The sequence below is a fragment of the Oryctolagus cuniculus genome, chromosome 15 (assembly GCF_051225735.1).
Source record: "Oryctolagus cuniculus isolate XC-2025 breed Fujian yellow rabbit chromosome 15, ASM5122573v1, whole genome shotgun sequence".
Classification (NCBI taxonomy): domain Eukaryota; kingdom Metazoa; phylum Chordata; class Mammalia; order Lagomorpha; family Leporidae; genus Oryctolagus; species Oryctolagus cuniculus.
Window position 1 is genome coordinate 67,123,456 of NC_142881.1, and position 25,220 is coordinate 67,148,675.

The 25,220-nt window shown below is 42.8% G+C and overlaps 1 protein-coding gene across 18 annotated transcripts in view; it reads left to right on the plus strand.

The window, feature by feature from the left end:
* The window catches only part of LRMDA (leucine rich melanocyte differentiation associated), a 1,125,029-nt gene that overhangs the window by 949,793 nt on the left and 150,016 nt on the right, over positions 1–25,220 (plus strand). Inside the window, exon 3 of one of the 18 annotated variants that reach the window (XR_016220990.1) lies at positions 1,029–1,050. The exons of 16 other annotated variants lie outside the window; for them this stretch is intronic. Coding sequence is in view for 1 of the 2 variants with exons in the window: in XM_089313525.1 (XP_089169651.1) it covers positions 1,029–1,135 (107 nt within the window). In the remaining variant the exon portion in view is untranslated. Of the gene's footprint in view, positions 1–1,028; positions 1,154–25,220 lie in introns of those variants that run through there. One more of the 18 variants, XM_089313525.1, reaches the window with a different exon arrangement.

The following is a 25,220-nucleotide window of genomic DNA, read 5'->3' on the forward strand; positions in this document are numbered from 1 at the left end:
ACTTTTACAGGAGTTACTGCTTTTGCCTGTCCCACAGCAGTCCTGTTCATCCATACCTATGGTCTGCCTGCAGCTGGAGGAGCGGAAAACAGCCTGTGACTCCCAGTAGTGATAGGAGCTGTACATGAGTCTGGAAATAGAGGTCTTGGCCCAATAGTGGAGCAGGTGTTTCTAGGATTATTAGAAAGGAGTGGATGAAGTAGAGATTTCCCCAAGAATAAGTGATAGGTTGAGCGATTTCTTTATGTGTTGTCCAGAAACTCCTTGGGTGAACACCTTGTTGTGAGACCTAGGTCCAGGGGAAAAGGGAATGGCAGAAAAACAGCTCCCATGTTGGCCAGGAAGTTGATCAGTAGGCCCCCTACTGTGTCACTTGGGGGCCCTGGAGTTAAATAAGAGCAAGGGGGACCATTTCTGGTAGGTAGTTTGCCCCAGACTCCATGGTGCCTAGTTACAATGGTTTCTCCCAGTGGCCTTCTTTACGTATGGGACAGGAGCCCAGAGGTGAACATCTCCTCTGGGGACATTCCCTTTTGAAGTACCCTGGTTTCCAGCAGTGGAAACAGACACATTCTTCTCCTTCCTCTCCTTGACCTCTCACGAGGATGTGTCGCAAAGCTGCCATCATTGTGTAACGTCTCTTCTCCGTTTTCTTATCTATCACCTGGTCACCATTATGGTAAACCTTTACGGCTTCAGATACCAAGTCACCCAGGGTTTTGTTAGCCTCTGCCACCGTCTTTAGGAGCTTATGTGGCGTATGTCTGGGGCAGGTTGATTGAGGAGCTTGTCCTTCAACAGCACCTCCCCCCCTCCAGCAACTCTGAAGCCATCCAAGTGTCCAGTCATGCAGTCATGGTCTCTGTCAGCAGCTGGAGGAAAACTGGAAAGGGCTCTCTGTCTCCCCGATGAACCAGGGACAGCAGGGGTAGTTTATTGGCTTTACTCAGGAACCCTTGAGGCCCTGTGTGATGCAGCAGAGGAAATGCTTACAGCACCATTCTTTTTTTTTTTTTTTTTTTTGACAGGCAGAGTGGACAGTGAGAGAGACAGAGAGAAAGGTCTTCCTTTTGCCATTGGTTCACCCTCCAATGGCCGCCACAGCTGGTGCGCTGCAGCCAGCACACCGCGTTGATCCGAAGGCAGGAACCAGGTCAGCACCATTCTTTAATAGGGTTCTGAGCAGTCAAGGTCGACCTCAGGCATTGCTTCTTGCCCATTGGGCACATTCTTAAGCCTTTTAGAGAATAATACGTAAAGCCCATGGCCACACTGTAAGAGCTATCCCCACACTTTTCTCCTCTAAGTTGAGTTTAGGGTTTCATCCAGGATGAGTCACATCCCTCCAGGTAAAGTTACCCAGGGCACTGTCACTCAGAACTACTGATACATTCATCTGGGTTGCTGCAGAGCTGGAAGGGAAACTCCCACTGTGGCCAGTAGGAAGGTCTAGGTGGCGTTTCCCTGTCCACTCTGGGTGGTCTGTAAAGGTGAGGAAGGTTTAGCACAGGGGACCTCAGACCATTTGTCCTCCTTTTGACAAAAGAGATCTTACTGGAGGATGGTATAGTAGCTGAGGGTCCCTCCTTCAGACCTCTTCTCTTGGTCTCCCAAAGGTATTTGATCCAATCCTGGGTACAGCAAAATGAGGGCTTGTCTCGGTAGTCTTTGGGGTGGGGATCTAAAGTCATTCCAGGGATTAAACCAATATCCTAGTGGTGAACCTGTGAAAATCTTGGAATTTGTGGTTCCCGTCTGTAAGGGGGGAGATAAGCAGATGGCCAGGAATTGGGCATGACCCGGTTCCTCCCACTCCCTGCCTGTCAGTCAGGCATCCTTGATCCCCCCAAAATGAAATTCTGGCACAGCCCAGAAAGTCCTTGCTGAGGGCTGTATCCACTAGCAGGAGTGTTCTGTGTTTATCCATAGGTGGGCTCTAGACTTGAAATCGCGTCTTCCTCCCAGGTGTTGGCACTCAGTCTACCCTTTTGAGGATTTCTCATTGCCTCTTTTTTTAAGACCAACAGACTGTCCACCGAATTCTTATTCATGTATACTTTTGTGGACTTTACTTAGTGTCTACAATATAGTAATTTTTTAAAAGAAAAGTTTGAGTATATGTATTTGTTACTTAGCCTTCATTGGAGGTTTCAGCCAATAGAGCAAGGTGAGCAAGAAGGGAGAGGTATCAAGAGTGGAACTGGAGATGTAGAACAGTCCTGATTCACCGATGCAGTGATAATCTGTGTAAAAATACGATTGAATCTTCAGAAACTTAGTAGAAATAATAAGTGAATTTAATGAGTTTTAGGATACATGATTAATACAAAAATAAATATCAGATCTTTTTTGTTGTTGTTATTGTTCAGTACATCCATAGCTGAACCAGTGAACTGGAGCAAAGGATGAGTGACTGGTGGTGGTAGTATATAAAGTCGGAAAATCAGGTGTTGATAAAGTTCAGAGTCTCTCTCTTTCTCTTTCTCTTCCTCCCTCCCCCCCCCCTCCTCTTTCCCTCCTCTCTTTTAATCTTGCTGCCATAAGCAATCTTTTTTTCAATGAAAGAAAGGAAAATTTTGTTTCATAAAAATGAGCATTTTTATCCATGGGGTAGATAACATTAAATTGCCATAACTAGGTTGTGTGGTGCTTACAGTGGACATTCTGTGTCATGTGTCCATGTGAAAGTTGCCAGCTGTTTACTAACACTGGCACTTAGAGTTTCAAGTTCTGATTATTTTTTAATGAGCTCTGATGTTGGGAAAGTGACTGGCACAGTTTGCTTTGTCTTAAAAAGAGTTTATGATAACACAACCTCCCCTCTTTAGGGGTTTGTGATGGCTTGGCTCAACAAAATGTTTCCTAGGTATTCAACCAGGATGTGGACATGGAAAATCTCTCCCCATGGGCATTTATAGTACATATAGGTGTGGGGCAAGCTCCAGTGGTGTAGGGGAGGCTGTTTAGAGAAGTGTGTACGAAACTTGGAAGAGAGTAGAGAGGGATAATTAACTCTGTGTGGGGTTGAGGACAAATTTACTGAGTTGGATAGCTAAATCCAACCTTACAGTGTAGGTGGGATTTATGACAGAGAAAGGCTCAACTGTAAAATAACATTGTAAATAATGTCTTACATTTGTTTAGTACTCTAGCATTTTACTTGCCATAAATTAGAATGGTCTAAAACTACAATTTATAGATGTAAGGGAATATGGCTATTCTAGGGGTAGTTGTTAGTACTTTAACTGCTCTTTTGATAAGACTGGGGAAATTTTGACCCCAAATTGCACCAACTTACAGAAGTTTGTTTATACAAAAATCCCCAGGAAATTTTTCCATGTTCAAGGGACCAGGAACCATATGAACTTGGCTCCCACTGGGGTGAAAGGTGTCATGGATTAGGAAAGGCACCTGTGGAGAAGAAAAAGTTGTGTTAATTAAGTCTTTTCAAAAAGACAGTTCACATTTTATAATCAGAGCATAGCTAAGTAAAAATGTGGGCTGCTGAAACCCGGACACTTAAATGCTATTCCAGCACAGAACAGAGGACTCAGTTGCTGGGAAATGTTACAGCCTGGGAGTTTTCCCTCGTAGTCTGGATACACACTTGGTGCTTCTCTTGGGTGAGAACTGGGCTCACAGCTGCCGCTTAAATTACGGCGTCCCCTCGATCCTTGCCTTGGTCCAATACATGATCTGCGGGATGCTGAATGTGTGATTGGTGAAATATTGAAGATTATTTGGAAATATAAGAAAAAAAAACACAGAATGTGGGGTTTGTAGCACAGTGGGAAATGGAGCCAAGACTGTATCTATAATTTAGGGTAAAGAGCAATAATGAGGTCCCATAAAAATAAATAACCATGATGTTAAATAGACTGCAGATCATTGGCACCTTGAGGCTTTTCTTGGATTTTGTGCCAGTTTTTTTTTTTTTTTAAAGAAAGTGGTAATAGGCCTTGTGTTTTATGCCAAAAGAATTTCTTGTACACAAGATTTTTGTTTTAGTGTAATCAAAGAGACTCCTCCCCTAAAATTATTTAAAGAGCAAAAACCAGAATCCATCCAGCTATAAAAAGCAGCCAGCCCAGGTTTGGAGCATGGCTTTAATCCACTCTGCCTGGGGTCCTACTGTTTCATGCTGCTCTTGACTTTATTTCAAAGCTAACGTTGCTATCTAAAAACCCTACCTAACAACTGTAATTATTTCAGTTTTATTCACTGAGAAGTCATTTCCAGTCATGTTAGAGAAATGAACTCCAGTGTTTGCAAGTGACTTTCATCCTGTCCTTTGAAGGAAATAGCATGTATGTTGGAAAATCCCTGAAGGAACAGTTTGGGTGATAGGAGTGGTAACTGTTGATGCTTGAGGTGAATCAAGTCAGATTTGATCCTCAGTTTCTTTCTCTGTAAAATGGGCACAGTCAGGCCTGCTCGTGGCCTTGCAGGGTTCTGAGTCTGTTGAGATAGGCTGGATATGAAAGTGCCATGGAAAGCCAAGGCGATATTTGTCTTCCTTCTCTTGGCAGGAGGCTTCTGCAACACAAAATGACAGGAGTGTCCTCGGGAACTTTATGGAAAAACACTGGTGCTTTTTAAATTGTTTTCTTTTAATTTTTACTAGTTTATACTGATGTTTTATTAGTTTTTTTTTATTAGTTTTTACATCTACAATGTACTTTGTAGATACATTTCTTTTTCTTTTTTTAGATTTATTTATTTATTTGAAAGGCAGAGTTACAGAGAAGTAGAGGCAGAGAGAGGTCTTCCATCTGCTGGTTCACTCTCCAGTTGGTCACAATGCCCACAGCTGGGCCGATCCGAAGCCAGGAGCTGCTTCCAGGTCTCCCATGTGGGGGTCCCAAGCACTTGGGCCATCTTCTGCTTTCCCAGGCCATTGCAGGGAGCTGGACTGGAAGTGGAGCAGTAAGTACAAGAACTAGCACTCAGAGAATGCTGGTGCCGCAGGCCGAGGCTTAGTCCACCATGCAACAGCACAGGCCCTCTATGCAGGCTGTTTCTTGAACACGTGGGAGATCCCCATCCCTCTGGTTCTTTTGCCGGAAGTGCTCCTGCTTCCGATAAATGAGTCTGCTTAGGCTGAACACTTATGACTCCTCCTTAAATCCTGGGCTTTGGGGGACTCCTCTGCTGGGCAAGACCATGGCAGGGTGCTGTGTCTTGTACTTGACCATCGCTCCTGCTTCCGTAGAAGTACAAATCTTGGATCTACTAGAAGTGGAGTGTAGTAACACACTCAAACCAGTCCTCTTTTGTTTAACCATCTAGTGAGGAGCTTTAGCCATACTCTTTCACTGGTTTTCTTAAACATTAAGTCAGCTTTCAGTTCACTCTGGCTTTCAGAATCTGAGGTGGACACTAAGCTTACTAAGTGGGCCACCAGACTACCTCATTTGTTTGAGTTGAAAAGTCTCCCTAATCCCACTCCTTGGAATTTACCCAAAGGAAATTAAATTGGCAAATAAAAAAGCTGTCTGAACCTTAATGTTTACTGCAGCTCAATTCACAATAGCTAAGACCTGGAATCAGCCTAAATGCCCGTAACAGTAGACTGGATAAAGAAATTATGAGATATATACTTTATAGAATACTATACAGCAGTAAAAAAAAAAAAAAAACAACAACAACAACAATGAAATCTTGTCATTTGCAACAAAATGGAGGAATCTGGAAAACATCATGCTGAGTGAAATAAGCCAGTCCCAAAGGGACAAATATCATATGTTCTCCCTGATTCCCTGATTGGTGACAACTAACCGAGCATCACAAAGGAAACCTGTTGAAGTAAAATGGACACTATGAAAAACAGTGACTTGATCAGATCAGCCCTTGTCCTGTTGATGAAAAACTTAATACTTTATCACTTTTAGTATTTTTTTTTTGTTCTACTTAATACTATAGGTTGAACTCTTTAATTAACATACAATTTTTCTTAGGTATTTTATATTTAACAGGGATCACTTTTCAGTTAAATTTAGAGTGGGAATAAGAGATGGAGGAGATGTACAGTTTGTGACATGCTCAATCTGACTTGCCCCTAATGGTAGAGTTAGAAATGTGCCAGGGGATTCCAGTTCAATCCCATCAAGGTGGCATGAACCAATGCCATCTCACTAGTCAAAGTGATCAGTTTCAGTTCACAATTGATTATAATGAAAGGATTAAGAGTCAAAGGGATAACATAAACAAGACTAGTGTCTGCTAATACTAACTGGTAGAATTAAAAAGGAGAGAATGATCCAACATGGGAAGCGGGATACACAGAAGACTCATAGAATGGCAGATGTCCTAAACAGCACTCTGGCCTCAGAATCAGCCCTTAAGGCATTTGGATCTGGCTGAAGAGCCCATGAGAGTATTTTAGGCTTGGAGAGCCAAGACACTCTGGAAAACAAAAAAAGAGGACCTAAATGAAAGATCTCTGCGAGTGAGATCCCAGTGGAAAGAACAGGCCGTCAAAGAAGGAGGTACCTTTCTCTGAAGGGAGGAGAGAACTTCCACTTTGACTATGACCTTGTCTAAATAAGATCGAAGTCGGTGAACTTAAAAGGCTTCCATAGCCTTGGCAACTCATGACAAGAGCCTAGGGGGATTACTGACGCCATAAACAAGTGTGTCAATTGTTAAGTCAACAACAGGAGTCACTGTGCACTTATTTCCCATGTAGGATCTCTGTCCTTAATGTGTTGTTCAATGTGAATTAATGCTATAACTAGTACTCAAACAGTATTTTACACTTTGTATTTCTGTGTGGGTGCAAACTGTTGAAATCTTTACTTAATATATACTAAATCAATCTTCTGTATATGAAGATAATTGAAAATGAATCTTGATGTGGATGGAATGGAAGAGGGAGCAGGAGATGGAAGGGTTGCTGGTGGGAGGGAAGTTATGGGGGGGGGGGGAGCCACTGTAATCCAAAAGCTGTACTTTGGAAATTTATATTTATTAAATAAAAATTATATATATATATATATGTGTGTGTGTGTGTGTGTGTGTGTGTGTATATCTATATATATAAAATTCTTAAAGGAATCCCTACATCCAGAATCTTTTAAAAAATTATTTAGAGAAATGGGGCTCAGTCAAGGGGTTGCAAATCCAGTTCTTAGGCACCTTCCTTGCTTGGGTAATGCAACATACCATCTTGGCTTGTGTGGGACTTGGAGATTTCTATTGTTTTATGGCTTCAGCTGAACTTGAAGAAGTCCCATTTTAACATTTGGTTATGTTTATATCAGTGTATTCCAAATTGTAGTCTATGGAACATTTCAGAGACATGTTCCAATGTTTTAAAATTTCTGTTTAAAGTTTCTTGAGCAAATACATGTGGGAAACATGCAAACTTAAGGTGTTCATTGCGTATAAGCTTATCAAGGACTAAATGGAACCTACATTAAGACATTTTATCTGATACTTTAAAGTTACTTCATTTTGAAAGGCACAGATCTTCCATCCACTCACTGACTCCCCAAATGTCCACAGCAGCCAGGGCTGGGCCAGGCCAAAGCAAGAGTCCAGGATACAACCCGAGTCTCCCACCATGGGCAGCAGGAACCCCACTGCTTGTGCCCCCTGGGAGACAGCAGGTAATAGTTCATCAGCAGTAAGCTGGAATCAGGAGTGGAGCCAGGACTTGAACTCAAGCATTCCAGTGCGGGCTGTGGGCAGCCCAAATGGCCTCTTAATCACTGTGGCTGACTCCCACCCTTCTGACACTTTCTAAACCCTGTGTTCCTCTAATATGTCTAAGACCAGAATTTATTAACAGTGTCTGTGTTGTGGAAAGTAATGTGGTAGATGCAACTTAGAGCCTTTTTAATGATTGGGCAAGAATGGTTGCTGGTGATGCTTCCACTGAATTTAAGTGCGTTCCTACATGTTTCCAGTTTCCTTAAATGAAGAGCTTAATTTCTTAATAGAATTCCTAGCCTTTACTAGAAATGTGCTCATTTTCAGATAAGTATTTGTTTTGGAAATAGCAACTCAGTACTGACCATGTAGGGGAGAAAGGAGTTGGGCATAGACTTGTCCTCAGTAGGATAAACAGCAGCAGATAAAAGACAAGATCCCACAACCCACGGCCATAGGGATCTGGAGTGGCCTGGATTCCGTCTGGAATTTGCGAGCTCAGCTGTGGTGATATTTAAAGGAAAAGGCAATGACTCAGGTAGTAGAAATAAGGCTGCTTCGGAATGAGAAATAAAATGTCATCAGGGGACAGCCAAGTGAAGCAGAGCGTTCTCAGTCTGTTGACTAAAACTGTGAGTTACTTGGAATACGACTTGGATTTCACCAGTTGGAATCACCTCTGAGCTTTAAAACCATTTTGCCTGAGAATGGAAGTTTTAGTTAGGAAGCACACCCAAGGTGCTTCATAATGTTTTAAAAATGATGAATGTATTGGGGATGGACTGTCGTTATGATGAGTATAGATGCAGTGGTTTGGATTGGTGACCTGCTGGGCCATTCAGAGCAGACATGCAGACATGCACAACGTGGTGAACATTTTTGGAGAGCTGGAAACTCATTTCTACAAACCTGAGTCCCACCACTGCTTGTAGGTGAACACCTAAATATTCCATTCTGAAAGCTTTTGGCTAGAGGATGTTTAGCTTGATGTCAACACTTTGGACTGATACCCACATAGTAGGGTGTGGGTTGGGTAAGAGCATGGCCCAAAGTCAAACAGAAATTGACAATATATTCAGCTTTATTACAACATAGAAAAATAGAAGACTGTGCTAAAGATTGCAGGCAGTTCAAGGAGGTATTATTGAAAAATAAAAAATAAAATACTGGTACGCATGGAAATGGTACACAGAGAAATGTGCAGTTGGTGTAAGTGTCCTTTACCTTGGCATTGACCATACAAGAGCTAACTTTGTGTTGTCTTTATCAGTTACATGTGAGAGTGGAGTCAATAATTTTTAAACTACTTGTATGTCATTTAGGAATTGGTTTATGTCTGTTAAAACATAATTTATTTGAGATTGGTTATCCTAATCTTTTGTTTGTCCACTTGAAGAAAGAGGACTGTATCAAGTTTTCAGTTCTATAATAAGGGGAAGTGGAATTGGCCATTGCTCATATATCACCTATGTGATGTGTATCACCAACCTGGACGTAGCCTTTAGTTGGCTGGAGACTGAAACTTTAAAAAAAGAAAAAACTTTCAGGTAGTTAGAAAATGAAGCTTTGGTTTTTATCCTTCTGCCCTCACTGAGAGTAACCCACAAAGGTTTGCTGGCGTTTCAACCCCTCCTGGTGGGTCCCGTCCTTACTCACTTCTTTTTCTCGTGTGGAAACCCATACTCTCTGCCTTCTCTCACGTCCCATCTGGCATCCATGTTTACAACAGAGTGCCCCCTCCTCTAGCTCTCTGGGTCCCGTGCTACCCTTCCTAACTCTTCAGGCTTGAGTAAATTATGTTCCCTTCACAAACCTTTCTTGAGAGTGTTGTATGCACCACGTGCTGTAGAGCTTGGCTAGCATCTGGGGGTGGTCTGTGAAGTTCATGTGCTCTCTCTTTAGGTGGTTTGTGAGGTGGAGGTCATGCCTTGTGCTTTCCATTGTATCCTCCAAACATGCCTAGAGCAAGGCCAGGGCCGGTAGTTACTTGTTCAAGAAAGATGATGGAGTGGTTCATGGGATGTTGGTTTGTGTGTAATATGATGTGGGAGCAAGCAAATAATAATATCCCTTTTCATGAGCAGTTTGCAGTTTCTAACAGGACATGGAATCACAAGGCCCTGTTGAGATGGAAAATTAAGGGAAGTCAGAAAAACAAGCACTCGTGAGCTCAGGCTGTAGTAGATGTCTTAGTTTCTGGGCGGGGAGTCCAGATTATGTAAGACACATGGACACTTGCATACACTCTGTGCACATGCACACCCACAAAGAACAGGGTTTGGCCTTGACGTACTTTTTAAATTTGATGCCAGTACTTTTTAACAGCCTCGTCTAAAGTTGGAAAAATAGCTACTCCGTGTCTAGTTGAGTTATGAGTTGAGAATGAATTTCACAACAAACCTCAATGATTTTCCACCAACTACACCAACCCAAAGACAATTTTTAATCACTTGGTGGCCATCGTATTGCAAAAGAAGCAGAGCACAGACATGCTGTCTGTTTCGCTTAAATTTATGAAAACCCGCTGAAAGGGAATGCAGAAAGTAAACGAGCCATGCTAAAGCACTGTGAATGAAGGGAGAGGTGCTGTGGTTAGCTGAGTTTCTCAATCCCTCAGATTCTCAAAGCCAGGAGAAAATTTATCCTCTTCCACTGAGACATAAACTAAACTCCTTTTGGTCATTAATCTGTAAAGTTGATGCCTGCCATGGTAATTCATCAAACATTTTTGTGGGGTGAGTCTGGTGGGGCCTCTGGGGCATCCGCCTTTGAAAATCAAAGCACAGTTTTGTCCCCTGGGGATGGAGTGACTTCCCACCCCCCCCGACCCTCACTGCACATCTGGAAGGGGAGTTGCTGCTTCTGTTCCTCCCTAGGTAGAGTCAGGGCTTGGAAAGAGTGGCCATCTTTGTGAATCAAGCTTGAACCCTACAGCCCTGCGCACCGTGGCCAGGCCTCGGGGCAGGGGGTGGGGAGGAGGGAGAGAACAGCGCGTTACAGTTCAGTCCAGGGAAAGGACAATTACTGTTTTCTATGATTCTTACAGGAAACAGAGTCCCTGCATTAACCGCTTTCAAAAACGGCTACAATCCCCAGGCTTCTTGGGTCAATCCTCTGTGGGTAGGTCGGGGAATAGTTCTGGAATCTTGAGATCGGATCCACGTTTGAAACCATGTCTCAAGGCCCAGAGTCTAACATGCTGTCTGATGAGAGTAGGCATCCCTACTGTGCTTGGGCCCTGTGGTGCTGGGCTTCCCTTCTGTCCCTGACTGGAAGAGCACTTGTCCCTCCTGCCAATGCCTTGTCCCTGAGATGAAGGTTTCCTTAGAGCCTTCTGTTCCTTAGCTCATCCTCTGTTCCCCAGCTTGGCACCACACACTCAACAGAGCGGTCATCTTGCATGTCCTTTTCACCAATGTCTTTTGCATGTGTGGAAATCTACCCTAATAGAAGACCCTGCCCTTCACGCTCTGTAACATTAGCTTCCTTTGGCGATTGATATTTCAGCTCCAGGGTCAACTCCTTGGAGAGGTCTAACCACAACTTTCCGTCGAAAGGAGCCAAACCCACACAACCTGCAGTCATTTCCCTCATTTGTTGGAATAAACTTTCTGTGTAACACTGACTGATTCCTCCCTCCCCTCTCTCCTCTCCCTTCTCTACCTCCACTAAGCTGTCAGCCCCACAGTCTGGAGCTGACACCCGTTCTGTCCGCTGTGATAAGTCTCTGCGTTGTGTTCAGTAGCTCTTGATGAATGAAGAATGGTTTCTGTGCTCTTTGGATGTTTGGCGGTAGGGATGACATCTGCAGTACAATTTATTTTTTATGTTTAAAATGATGCCTGGGTCCATGTATTTTAGGAATAATTCATCTTTTCTTGAAAAATAGATTTATTTATTTGAATGACAGAGTTAGGCACAGACAGAGGTATCTTCTTTCTACTGGTTCACCCCCTCCAAATGGTTGCAGTGGCTAGGGCTGGACCATGCAAAAAAACCAGGTGCCTGTAACTGAGCTGAGTCAGAAGTGGAGCAGCCAGTACTCAAACCAGCATTCCCATTTGGGCTGCTGGTGTCACAGCTGCTGTACCACAATGCTGACCCCGGAATACTTTATTCTTACACATGGATCTAGTAACCATCTTACTCATTCATCCAGCGCATATTTGTTCAGTATCTCTTATATTGAAAGATCCATTAGCAGGATACTATACATGTCAGAGAAGTTTCAGCCACATGAAAAGCATATTCAATGGAGAAAGATGCATTTGAAAGCAAATTTTCATGTTTTATAGAAATTTTTTATACCTGTGCCCATCTAAGTTTCCTGTTATCTTTTTCTGGTTGGACCTGTTTCCTTCTGTCCCAACTGTAAACCTCCAGCAAGGCTCGCCCTCATTACCCTGCAGGTGTGCCTCATCTGTGCTTGCCTCCTAGTTTATTCTAGAACTCTCTTCCCTCTGTGGTTCCTGTGTTGGTAATTGCGTGCACCAGTTGAGGCTGGCTCAGAGCCTTCCATGACCATAGGAGCTGCTGTTAGTCTCCTGAGCTCTTCTCTCCGCATGCACAGCCTAGGCTTCCTAAAATTGAGAGCTTTCTCCTGATGCAGATTTTGCTTCAATTTGTATTTCTTCCATGTTCTGCTGATAATGAAAACCCAACCCAACTCTAACTTCTTTGAGAAAGTAAACGTGTTTTATAATTCTTCCGGGTCTCTGCCGGTTTCGTAGCTAATGTGGGGAACGTAACAGCACTCAGTAAATTCTTACTGATTGATTGGTGTCGAAATCAGGTTGTCAGTTGCAGACGGCAGCTGAACAAGAGCAGGTCTGGCAACAGACTCCTCAGCGTTCAGCCTCCCTGTAGATCAAGCACAGGCGAAAGGTGGTGAAAGGCAAAATTCCAATAGCAAGAGTATTATTAATCTACTTAAAGCCATTAAGTGTTGTCCAGTATTAGATTGGACCGGAAATCCTGGTTTTCAACTCTTTCCCATTTGAATGCCCAAGAGGCTGTCAGCAAGTCAGAGGAAATGCGGAATTGGCTTTCAGTTGCCCGAGGAGAGGAGCTTAAATGCCTGGATTTATGGCTCTGCTTTACCTGAAACTTTTATTTTCCTTTTTACTTTTATGTAGCATTCAAGTATGCTGGGTTTCACTCGGTGCTTCTTAAACAGACTAAGGGTGCTCTAAAAATAAATGCCAACTGATTGGCGCAGTAAGGTTCTCGGGGGGTCTTTATGGCAGGCCCCTTCACAGGGTCAGTGTCTTAGTTATGATGCTATCAGAAGGGCCTTAGAGTGGCAGAGGTATAATTTGTGGTATGAATGGTCTGTCCATAGTCTCTGATGCCCATTATTGTAGCTTTTCAAGTTCTAGTAGATGTGAAAGAGGTAGCAGAGTGTAGCAGGCTTGTCCGAGTCTACTTCACTGGCATACCAGCCTGCTGCTTCACCTGGGCCTAAGTTTCCTTTGCCTGTTGCCTGTTGCTGACACATCTCTTGTTGGCCTGTGTTTCCTCATAGATAAATGAATGGGTTGAACTAAATAGCCTCAGAACTGCCTACCACCTCTAAATTTCAATGCATCAGTGACTATTCAGAGACTAAACATAAAGTCGAATATCCAGAGGTAACTTGAGCAAAGGAGGAATTTCATTCTCACCATCACCAAACAGGCCCTGCACTTCTGGAAGGCTTGATGGTCTTCTTTCCGTTGAGATTATAGTATCTCCTTCGCACCTCTCCTTATTCTCATTGCCTAAACAGAAATCTTTTAGCTGTCTGTAACGTTCATGTATATTCATTTGTCTCTTACTTACATTTTGATTTAATGTGTACATATCTTGTTTCCTATGTCCTATGCCTCATACTTTTGTCTTTTAATTAAAAATTATTTGACAGGTAGAGAGATACACACAGGCTGAGATAAGCAAACAGGTGCAGAGAGCTCCCATCCACCAGTTCACTCTCCCGACTTTCACAATGGCCAGAGCTGAACCAGGGAGCTAGCAGCTGGGAACTCAACCCAGGTCTCCCTTGTAGGTGTTAGGTACCTAATTCCTTGAGTCATCATTGCTGCCTGCAAAGGTCTACATTGACAGAAAGCTCGTGGAAAACGCTGGAGCTGGGAATTAAACCCAGGCATTCTGATAGGATACTTGGGGATCTTAATCACTAGGCTAAATGCCTCTCTCTCATACTTCTCAATATCTCCAGAGTGTCCATAGTAAGTACTTGGGAAATATTTGCTGCCAGCAATATACTTCAGCTGACTCATCTCGTCTGCAGTGAATTTTGCTATAGCAAGTATCTTTCAGTGTAACTTAAAGGAAGCAAAGAAAATCAACAGGGATTTTGAACACTTGATTAGAAATATGAAATGGAAACTCTTTGAGTATCTGTCAGTAACATGAAAATCATGTTTTTTTAAACAAAATTCAGAACAGCATTTATTTTCTTTTACTTAAAAGGCAAAGCCACAGAGATAGACATAAAGAGACAGGGGGTAGGGGGAGAAAGAGAGAGGAGGGAGAGAAATCTTCCATCAACTGGTTCACTCCCCAAATGCTCACAAGAGCTAAGCCCACATGTTACAGCAGCCAGGTCTGAGCCAGGCTGCAGTCAGGAGCCAGGTCTCCCACACAGGGAGCAGGAACCCAAGCATTTGAACCGTCATCTGCTGCCTCCCATGATTCAGAGAAAGTTATTTTAAATAATTTTGTCAATTGCCTTTGTCTATGTATTATTACAAGCATTTGTTTATCTCCTTAAACTCAGTGATTTGTAATTGTTGAGAGCATAGAATCTGTGTTATTCTTCTCCTTCATCACCTTCAGGGCCAAAGCTTGGAATTTTGTTAAACACAATATTCCCGATGCTATTCTTTGCTAATGCTGCTCACCTATTTTCAGATAAATATTGAGGAATCTATCTTCTGCCATTGGAAGTTTATTGGACTAAAACATGTGACAACAAACTATTAATTCAGTGCCTTTACATTGGCTTCTTAGGAAATAGCTGCTGAGAAAATAAAATGGAGTTTCTTTAGGTTTTTTTTTTTTTTTTTTTTTTGGCAGTCTTAATTTTGGTAAAGGGAGATGTTCTTAGCACTTTCAAGATAACAGGATGGTTTAATTATCATAGCCTCACACCCCATATTTGAGATTGGGAGAGAGTGTCAAATTTGTCAAATGTTCTATTTTGTCACAAGTATCAAAATCAAAGTTCTATAAAGTGAATTTTATAACATATAGTTTTATATATCTGTAACAGTATAAGCAAAATCAGGACAAATAGACAAGGAGATATTGAAAATACAACTGAAGATCTTGTCTTTCTACTATAAAAACTTTTTCAAGTTCTGCAAAATATATTTAGTAGAAAATTTGGATAAAAGAAGTGATTATACTAGAAATGCAACTGCACAAAGCTCAAACTTACAAGGGATACTAATACTTAACAAATGCTAAGGAATGCTGTCTTTTTAGAATAATGCTATCTTTTTGGAAGTCATTTTTTTCAATACTTCTAGAAAGCAGTTTTATAATTGTTTATTAGTAGCTATCCCTTAGTTCAAGAAATCCATTTTTAGGACAGTATCAAAGATCTATATCAAAAGCAGAAAGTAATTCTTTTTAGCTTTTTAAGGATTTATTTGTTTATTTGAAAGGCAGAGTTACAGAGAGAGGAGAGACAGAGAGAATCTTCGGCTGCTGGTTCACAACCCAAATGGATGCAGTGACTGGGGCTGGATCAGGCCAGAGCCAGGAGCCAAAAGCTTTATGTGAGTCTCCTGTGTGAGTGACAAGGGCACAAGAACGTGGGCCATGTTCAGCTGGTTCCCAGGAACATTAGCAAGGAACTAGATCAAAAGTGGAAAAACTGGTACTCGAACTGGTGCCCACTGCCATTGGGGTAGCAGCTTAACCCACTATGCCACAACACTGGCCCCAGAAGGTAATTCCTTATAGCGTTGTTTATGTTAAGGAAAAAAAAAATTAAATCTAACACTAAATGAGATAGTTAAAAGTATAGTTTATTCCGATGCAGCCTATTATTTAATCAGTAAAAATTAAGTTTTTAAGAAATAACATGAGATTATAGCAGTGGAGAAAACTACAAGATGCGTAGAGCATCTCAGTTTAATGAACACAAAAAGACCCAAAGGAAGTTGATTTAAAACACCCGCGGGGGTTCTCATTGAGTTGTGAAAAAGTGAGAGTGACATTTAAGACTGAATCCAACCTCATGGCTCTGTCATCTTGTTTGTGTCACTGGTAGGCAAAGTGTCAGAGACTGGTAGGCTTCTTTGACATGGAGTAGTTCATTAGCTCTTTGAGCCAATGATTTAGTGTAGGTTATGAGCCTCGTACTATTACTAGAGCCTGGAACACAGAGCTTTGAAGTGAATGAGGAGCACTGACAGGTAAACAGACCTTTAGGGAATCAGTGACACTGCATTAGGTATAGTGAGAATGATAATAATTGATGGCGAACACATAGAAGCCACTTGGTTAGCTGTTCTAGTTTCTATTGCTGTGTAACAAATCACGCAAAGCTCTAGTGACTCCAACAACTGTTGTACCATCCTCATGCATTCATGGGTCAGACTGAGAAAGGCTCAGGGTAGATTGTCTGTGCTTCATGATGTCTAGCTGAGTGGAGATGACTTGGTTATGGGGGTGACTTGACTGGAGGTGGGAGCCGTCTGAAGGCTTGTGCGCATCGTGTGTTGGGCTGTGAGGACTCACAGATTGGGTTTGTGATGGAAGTGCTTACAATACCCATTGTGGCTTGGCGGTCCTCATGTGTTTGCAGCCTCAGGGTCGTTGTGTTTAGATAGCAGTTCAAGGCTCCAAGCCTAAGAGTGCTTTCTCATCTACTAGGCAGAAGCTACAACTCGAGTTTTCTGATTTAACCTTGAAAATCACAAGCCCACTAGATTTTTTTAAATTTTTTTTTAATTTTTATTTTTTGACAGGCAGAGTGGACAGTGAGAGAGAGAGAGACAGAGAGAAAGGTCTTCCTTTGCCGTTGGTTCACCCTCCAATGGCCGCCATGGCTGGCGCGCTGCGGCCGGCGCACCGCGCTGTTCCGATGGCAGGAGCCAGGAGCCAGGTGCTTTTCCTGGTCTCCCATGGGGTGCAGGGCCCAAGCACCTGGGCCATCCTCCACTGCACTCCCTGGCCACAGCAGAGGGCTGGCCTGGAAGAGGGGCAACCGGGACAGAATCCGGCGCCCCGACCGGGACTAGAACCCGGTGTGCCGGCGCCGCTAGGCGGAGGATTAGCCTAGTGAGCCGCGGCGCCGGCCAGCCCACTAGATTTAAATAGGTGGGGCGTAGACCCTACTTCACAGTGGGAGGAGTGTCAAGGTCATGTTGAAGATCAAGTGGTCTTGGAGATACATAGTCATCTCTCAGTATCTGTAAGGGATTGAATCCAGGACCCCATGTAGATGTCAAAATCTATGGATGCTCAGTATAAAAGAATAGATTTGCATGTAACCTATATATATCTGCCTACATATTTTACATCATCTATAGATTATTTATAACACTAATATCATGGTGCATAAATGGTTTGTTGCACTGTATTTAATGTCAAGGGGAAGCTCTGTACATGTTTAATACAGACAATTTTTTTTTCAAATTCTTCAATCTGTGGTTGATTGAATCTGCACATATGGAACCTGCACATACAGAGGCTCAACTGTCTTGTTTGTAACAATGCTACGTGCTGGACATTGTTGAAATTGCTTTCTACCAACTCACTTAATCCTCATATCAATTCATGAGCTAAGTGGTATTTCCCTCCATCCCTTTAAAAAGGAAACTACCGTCATGGAGATGGGTGACTTGCCCAAAGTCCCATAGAAAGTGGCCTTGTCAAACTCTAGACCTAGGGGCCCTGGCTCCAGAGTCCTTGCTCTTGATTTGCTAAGGTTATTAGACTTATATAGAAATATGCAAAAGATCTATGTAGCCCTGACCGGGGATAGGGAGTTAGCAGTAGGGGAAGAAAATGCACAACAAAGAGAAAACACCATGTAAGCATACCCAGGCAACTGCTGGGTTGCTCCTTGGGGCTGGTATTTAGAGCTGAGTGTGCTAAGTTTCAAATGATGAAGCTGGGGAGGTTGGCAGGAGTGACATCATAAAGGACTGGGCAATCCAATAATGTGTTAAAGAACTCAGTCACTGTACTGAGGGATTGTCCAGTCAGTGATATGACTACATGACTGTGAAGTGATTGTTTTTTCCTCCTAGCTGTTAGCCACAATTTTATCTTGACGTTTCCTTTTTTATTGTAGTAAAATATATATAATATAGAATTTGGCATTATAGTCATTTTTAAGAGTAGAGTTTAATGGCATTAGATTCATTAGCATTGCTGTATAGTCATCAACACCTTCTACCTCAGAAACTCTCTTCCTTTTGCAAAACTGAAACTCCTTGCCTGTTAAATAAATCCCCATTGTCCCCATCACTGGAAACTGCCATTTTGCTTTCTGTCTCTTTGAATGTGACTTCTCTAGATATCTCATGTAAGTGGAATCATGCAATATATGTCCTTTTGCGACTAGTTTAGTTCACTTAATGTCCTCAAAAAGTTCACTTGCTTTACAGTATAAAGCAGAGAATCCTTCCTTTTAAGGCTGAATAGCATTCCATTGTATGTATAAGGGATCTCCCAAAAGTTCACGAATGATGCAGTTATTAAGAATTATGGGGCCAGCTCTGCAGCTCAATAGGCTAATCCTCCGCATGCGGTGCTGGCACACTGGGTTCTAGTCCCGGTTGCTCCTCTTCCAGTCCAGCTCTCTGCTGTGGCCCAGGAGTGCAGTGGCGGATAGCCCAAGTGCTTGGGCCCTGCACCCACATGGGAGACCAGGAGAAGCACCTGGCTCCTGGCTTTGGATCAGCGCGGTGCGCCGGCTGCAGCGTGCCAGCCGCAGCGGCCACTGGGGAGTGAACCAACAGAAAAAGGAAGACCTTTCTCTCTGTCTCTCTCTCCCACTGTCCACTCTGCCTGTCCAAAAAAATTATGAATTTTAGTTTTTTACAGCAAAATTCTTTTTAATTTGATTTGCTGTCAACTGGCTTGCCTTACATACTACATTTAGTTATCCATTCATTTATTGGTGGACTCTTGGGTTGCTTCTACCTTGTGGCTGTTGTGAATACTGCTGCTATGAATATGAATGTAAAAATATTTGAGATTTAGTTTTTAATTTGTTTTGACTGTATATACAGAATTGCAATTGCTGGATTATACAGAAATTCTATTTTACTTTTTAGAAGAAATGAGAGCTGTACCTTTTTGCAATCTCACCCACAGTACATGGGTTTCCAATTTCTCCACAATGTCATCAGCACATAATATTTTCTGTTGTTTTTGTTTGTTTCTAGATAATAACCATCTGGATGATTGTGAAGTAATATCTCAGTGTGGTTTGCATTTGCATTTCCTTTATTATGAGTGATATTGAGCATCTTTTCATTTGCTTGTTGGCCAATTTTATACCTTTTTTTGGAGTATTATCTATGAATTGACTATCGAATATTCCTTCTGGGATATGAAGGATGAGATAAAGTCTAGAAAGGAGGCAAACAGACCAGGTAGCAATTGCAGTAATCCAGCCAAGAGCTGACAAGATTTCATTAATAGAACTACTGTAAAGGTATGGGGCAGTGTGGTGGTAGGTGGTGAGAAGCAGAATTGAATGACTGAATTACAGATGAAGCATAACCAGCACAGAAGGATGCTTCACATTGAGTGGATGTTAGCACCAACACGAATATTCAGCCGCTATATACCAGTGTGGCTTCTTAGTTGTTAAAATACTTCAGTGGAAATTGTCACAACATCTGAGTGTCCTTCCTTTTTCCACTGCGGTCTTTTAGTGAAAGCCCCAGACTGCAACAGTGTGCCGTAGTCCCCTTATTAAGAACGAATGCTGGTCACAGTATGGAGCTAAGACCCTGCATCAGCTCAGTGTCTCGTGGCCATTCTGGTTGATCAGATCCCTTCCCAGTTGATGAAGGCATTTGCTTGTTACCCTTGAGTCGTGAGGAATCTATTGCCACAGGTACCAGTGTGCAAACATTTTTGGGAGATGTGGAAGGAGCTCATCAGGTGATGCATTTTATGTGGGTTCTGTTGGAATATTCAACTGGAAATAGCATTCTTGGCTCCAGAGAAAGAAATTTAGGAATTTTCAACAGATGGTAGCCACAGAATCCAAGAAGCTACCAACCAAAGGAAACACTCTCCCTCTGCAGTGACTATAGTCTTTGACAGCTGATCACAACGTGGCAACTATGAAGAGAAATGGAGCCTCTAGTCTGTATTCTGTACAGGTCATCTGTACTCACGGTGTACATTGGCAGAACACAGTAGCATCCCCAGGTTGTCAGAAGCCAGCGATCTAGGAAGCAGTACTTTGATTTGCCTACAGCAACTTCAGCTCATTCTAGAGAAGGTGGCTGTCGCCTGGCTCCTGGAGTGCCGGTACTCACAGACCAAGAGATTCATGATGACCATTTGGTGCCCTGTCCATGGCAGGCAGCCTCCAATTTTACCAGAAGTTGATGAGGCTTTATTTTGGGTTTTGTATTGTCGAAGACCAGAAGGGACATCAGTGGTGCTGCCTGCAGGATAAGTAAGGATATCCTACCATGTATTTTATTGGCAGTCCAGATAGCATTTTCTCCATTGGTGGTTTATGTGTAATAGAGACCAAACTGCAATTTTCTGACCTGCCAAGATCCATTATGTCTGGTAAATATAGTTTATGCTTGACAGAATCCACACTTAGGGTGGAAAACCATGCAAATTAAACTAAGGTTTAGGCTAATTTTTGGTAGTGAAAATTATTCTCCCTTGGTGACCTTATTCAGTATGAAATAAAACAACCAGAAAGCTGTTCATGCAGTCCAGTCTTTGTTTAATCAAAATAATAAAAGGTTTGGATCCGCCCAGCTCCTGATTCCCATTGCTCATGGCTTTCGCGGAGCCTCGTCTTTTATGGGCATAGGAAGCTCTCTGCATTAATAGGTTGGAGATTAGATAATAAAATACTTTTCTTAAGATAACTGCTTGGAGATCTATGCAAATCATGTTTGATGTGGATTTATGGAAAGCATGCCTCCACAGAGTCTTGCTACTTCAGCACACACAGTTTTTTGAAAATATCCTTTGTCCAGGTTTCCAAGTTTGAGTCTTAGTTCAAAGTGGTATCTTACTGTTGACAGTTGAAGCAGTAGGTTTGACACAGCCGATAAGGAGAAAAGCCAAACTAGTTTTATATATGATAAGTTGTGAACAGCCTCAGATGATTGTTTTGTACCTTTACCTGGCCTTTCTGGTGATGATTTCTGTAAATGTATTTGTGGAGCTGAGTCTCCCGTTCGTTCTCGATAACCGATTTGCTTCCACAGTTGACCATGAACACCCACCACAACCACCCCATTTTATGGCTGAGGAGCTGGGAAGTCTCATTAGATCAGTGTAACAGGTTTACTGTTAGTTGATAGCTCTCAAGCTTAGTTTCATTTTTAAATATTGTTTGACAAAAATTAGATTTATCATACAGAGCATGATGTTTTGAAAAATGTATAAATTGTAGAATGGCGGTTGGCACCACGGCTCACTAGGCTAATCCTCCGCCTCGCGGCGCTGGCACACACGGGTTCTAGTCCCGGTCGCGGCGCCGGATTCTGTCCTGGTTGCCCCTCTTCCAGGCCAGCTCTCTGCTGTGGCCCGGGAGTGCAGTGGAGGATGGCCCAAGTGCTTGGGTCCTGCACCCACATGGGAGACCAGGATAAGTAACTGGCTCCTACCATCGGATCAGCACGGTGCGCCAGCCGCGGCGGCCATTGGAGGGTGAACCAACGGCAAAGGAAGACCTTTCTCTCGTCGCTCTCTCTCACTGTCCACTCTGCCTGTCAAAAAAAAAAAAAATTGTAGAATGGCGAAATTTGAACTAATTAATATTTGCTTTACATCAAATATTTAACATGCATTTGTAGTGAGAATATTTTAAATTTACCCTCTTAATGGGATGAGTGTTTGACCTAAACAACAAGACACCAGTTAAAATGCCTGCGTGACATATCAGAGTACAAAGGTTGAAGTCCTGCTTCAAAATCTCTGTTGCAGTTTGTTACCCTGGGGGTAACAGTAATGGTTCAAATACTTGTGTTCTTGCCACCCACAGGAAAACCTGGATTAAAGTCCTGGCTTTTGACTTTATCCCTGTATGTTAGAGACATTTGGGGTGTGAACCAGTGCATAGGATCTCTGTCTGGCTATCTCCCTTTGACTTTTTTTTTTTTTTACAGGCAGAGTGGACAGTGAGAGAGACAGAGAGAAAGGTCTTCCTTTGCCGTTGGTTCACCCTCCAATGGCCGCCATGGCTGGCGCGCTGCGGCCGGCACACCGCGCTGATCCGATGGCAGGAGCCAGGAGCCAGGTGCTTTTCCTGGTCTCCCATGGGGTGCAGGGCCCAAGCACCTGGGCCATCCTCCACTGCACTCCCTGGCCACAGCAGAGGGCTGGCCTGGAAGAGGGGCAACCGGGACAGAATCCGGTGCCCCGACCGGGACTAGAACCCGGTGTGCCGGCGCCGCTAGGCGGAGGATTAGCCTAGTGAGCCGCGGCGCCGGCCCCTTTGACTTTAAACTAAAACAATTACTCCCACTTAATTTTTTAGAAGATTTTATTTATTTGAGAGCTAGAGTTATAGGCAGAGAGACAGAGACAGAGAATGATCTTCCATCTGCTGGTTCACTCCCCAAATGGCTGTATCTGCCGGATGCCAGGAGCCAGGAGCTTCTTCCTGGTCTCCCACATGGGAGCAGGGGGCCAATCACTTGGCATCCTCCACTGCCCTCCCAGGGCATAAGCAGAGAGTTGGATCAGAAGAGAAGCAGCAGGGACACGAACCAGTGCCACATGAGATTCTGGCACTGAAGGCAAAGGCTTAGCCCACTATGCCACAGTGCTGGCCCCTCGCAGTGGTTTTTAAGAATAATGATAGCTGTTACGTTACATACTTATTCTCTTGAACTTTTTCCTCCTATCAGAAATTTTGTAACCTTCGCCCAACACCTCATAATCCCCTCACTCCCCACCCATGAGACCTTGGGAACTGCCATTCTACTATGCTTCTATGAGTTTAGCTATTTAAGATTCCACCTATCACTGAGATCCTTTGGTACCTGTCTTTGTATGCCTGGTGTAGTTCACTTAATATAAAGTCCTCCAGGTTTATTCATATTGTTGCAGATGACAGGTTGTCTTTTATTTAAAAGCTAAATAGTCATCTAGATTGTGTGTGTGTGTATGTGTGTGTAAATAGCTTTATCTGTCTATCTAGATGCTATTTTCCTTATTTGTTGAAGGACACTTAAGTTGATTCCATATTTTGGCTGTTATGAATAATGCTGCATTGAGCATAGGAGTGAAGATTGCTCTTAAAGACACTAATTTCATTTCCTTTGAATAGAAACCCAGTGGTGGAATTGCTGGCTCTGATTTTTTTTTTTTTTTTTTTTTTTTTTTTTTGGTGGAGGACGGTACAGTCTCCACACTGTTTCTGTAATGGCTGTACTGATTTACTTTCTCACAACAGTGTGCAAGGGTCCCCTTTTCTCCATATCCTAACCAACATTTAAAATGTCTTTTTAATAATAGCCATTCTAAGCTAGTATAAGATGATGGCTCATTGTTGTTTTGATTTCCCTGATGACTGGTGTCATTGAGCATTTTTTCATATACTTCTTGGTCATTTATAGGTTTTTTGAGAAATGCATTTTCAGGTTTGGACTCATTTTTTTTAAAGATGTATTTATTTACTTGAAAGAGTTATAGAGAGATGTAGAGACAGAGGAGAGGTCTTCCATCTACTGGTTTACTCTCCAGATGTCTATAAGGTGTGGGGCTGGGCCAGGCTGAAGCCAGGAGCTTCTTCGGGTCTCTCATGTGAAGGGCAGGAGCACAAGTACTTTGGCCAACTTCTGCTGCTTTTCCCAGGCCATTTGCCGGGAGCTGGGTCCGAAGGGGAGCAGCCGGGAATGAATCCCTTGTCAGATGTATAATTTAAAAATATTTTCTCCTATTCTGTAGAATGTCTGCTTATTGATTATTTCCTTTGTTGTGAAGGCAATTTTTAGTTTGAAACAATGTCAGTTATTTATTTTTGCTTTGGTTGCCTGTGCTGTTGGGATGATAACCAAAAAAAAAAATATATATATATATATATATATATATTACCAAAGCCCATGTCATGGAAACTTTCCTTGTGCTTTCCTTCTGTAGCTGCACGGTTTCAGGTCTTACATTCAAGTCTTTAGTCAATTTTGAGCTGATTTTTTATATATGGTGTGAGATAATGATCTAATTTCATTCTTCTTCATGTGGATTTCCAGTTTTCCCAACAGTGTTTATTAAAGAGATTGCGTTTTCCTCATTTGGAGTTCTTGGCACCTCTGCTGAAAATCAGTTGACTGCAAACACGTGGGTTTATGTCCGGGCTTTCTCTTCTGTTCCTTTGATGTACGTGTCTTTACGGCTCTTGGATTTCGTGGGAGAGAAGGTCACGCAGCCACACCCTGCTCTGCTGTTACTGACTGAACACAGCCAGAGTTAAGAGGGTGTTACTGAGAGTGAGGCGACGGTAAGGAAGTGATAATTGTGCTTACTTGAGGCATTCTCAGAAACTGGAGTTGAAGTGATGTCATCGGTGTGTGTGGACACCAGAAGAGACAAGGATACAGGACATTGGGGGATTCTGATCCATTCAGTGGGCAGAAGGAAGTCAGGGCACCGAAAGCCCAGAATCACAGTGTCTTTGAACAACTCACGTCTTGAGCTTTTCTTTGGCTGCCGTGTATGCTGTTAACTCGTTTTTCTTCAAAAGATGAAAATTGATGTTGTAAAGACTGTTTACGGGTATTACGTTGGACAAGCACGTGTTCCTATTGGGAATTAAGAATTTTGCCTTGGTTTGTTCGCTCTGGGCTTAGGCTGTTGCAGTTCTGGCTCCCTGGATAAGGGCTCTGTTATTTCTCAGCGAGTGCCCTCACTGCCTGGTGGACAGCAGTGGCATGAAGGATGTTGACCACAGTGACCAAGTCGGGGTGGGGTATGTGGCTCTCCTGAACAACAGCCGCTGTTACGCAACTGATTGAAAAATAGGAGATACCTTCATCAGTCTTGATCTGCTCTCTTGCTGTCTTTTAGTACTTGGTGGGTGAAGTATGCCCAGGAGAGCTTTGATGGATGGAAGGACATAAAGGCTTACTCTCCCCAAGGGGTTTCTCCTATCTTGGTTTCCTGAAAGCTACGAGGCATTTCCCACATGGCATACAAAATAACATTTAGATCAAACAATGATGCGATTAATTTCTGTTACGCCGTCTTTTTGGGATTAATTCCCAGACTAGAGCAAATCTGAGATAAAGAGTAGGTGTCTGAGTTCCAAACATACCACTATTAAATCTTCCACTGAAAGCTAACACAGCCCCGGGCCTTGCAAAGGCAAATAGGTGTGCATCACTGAG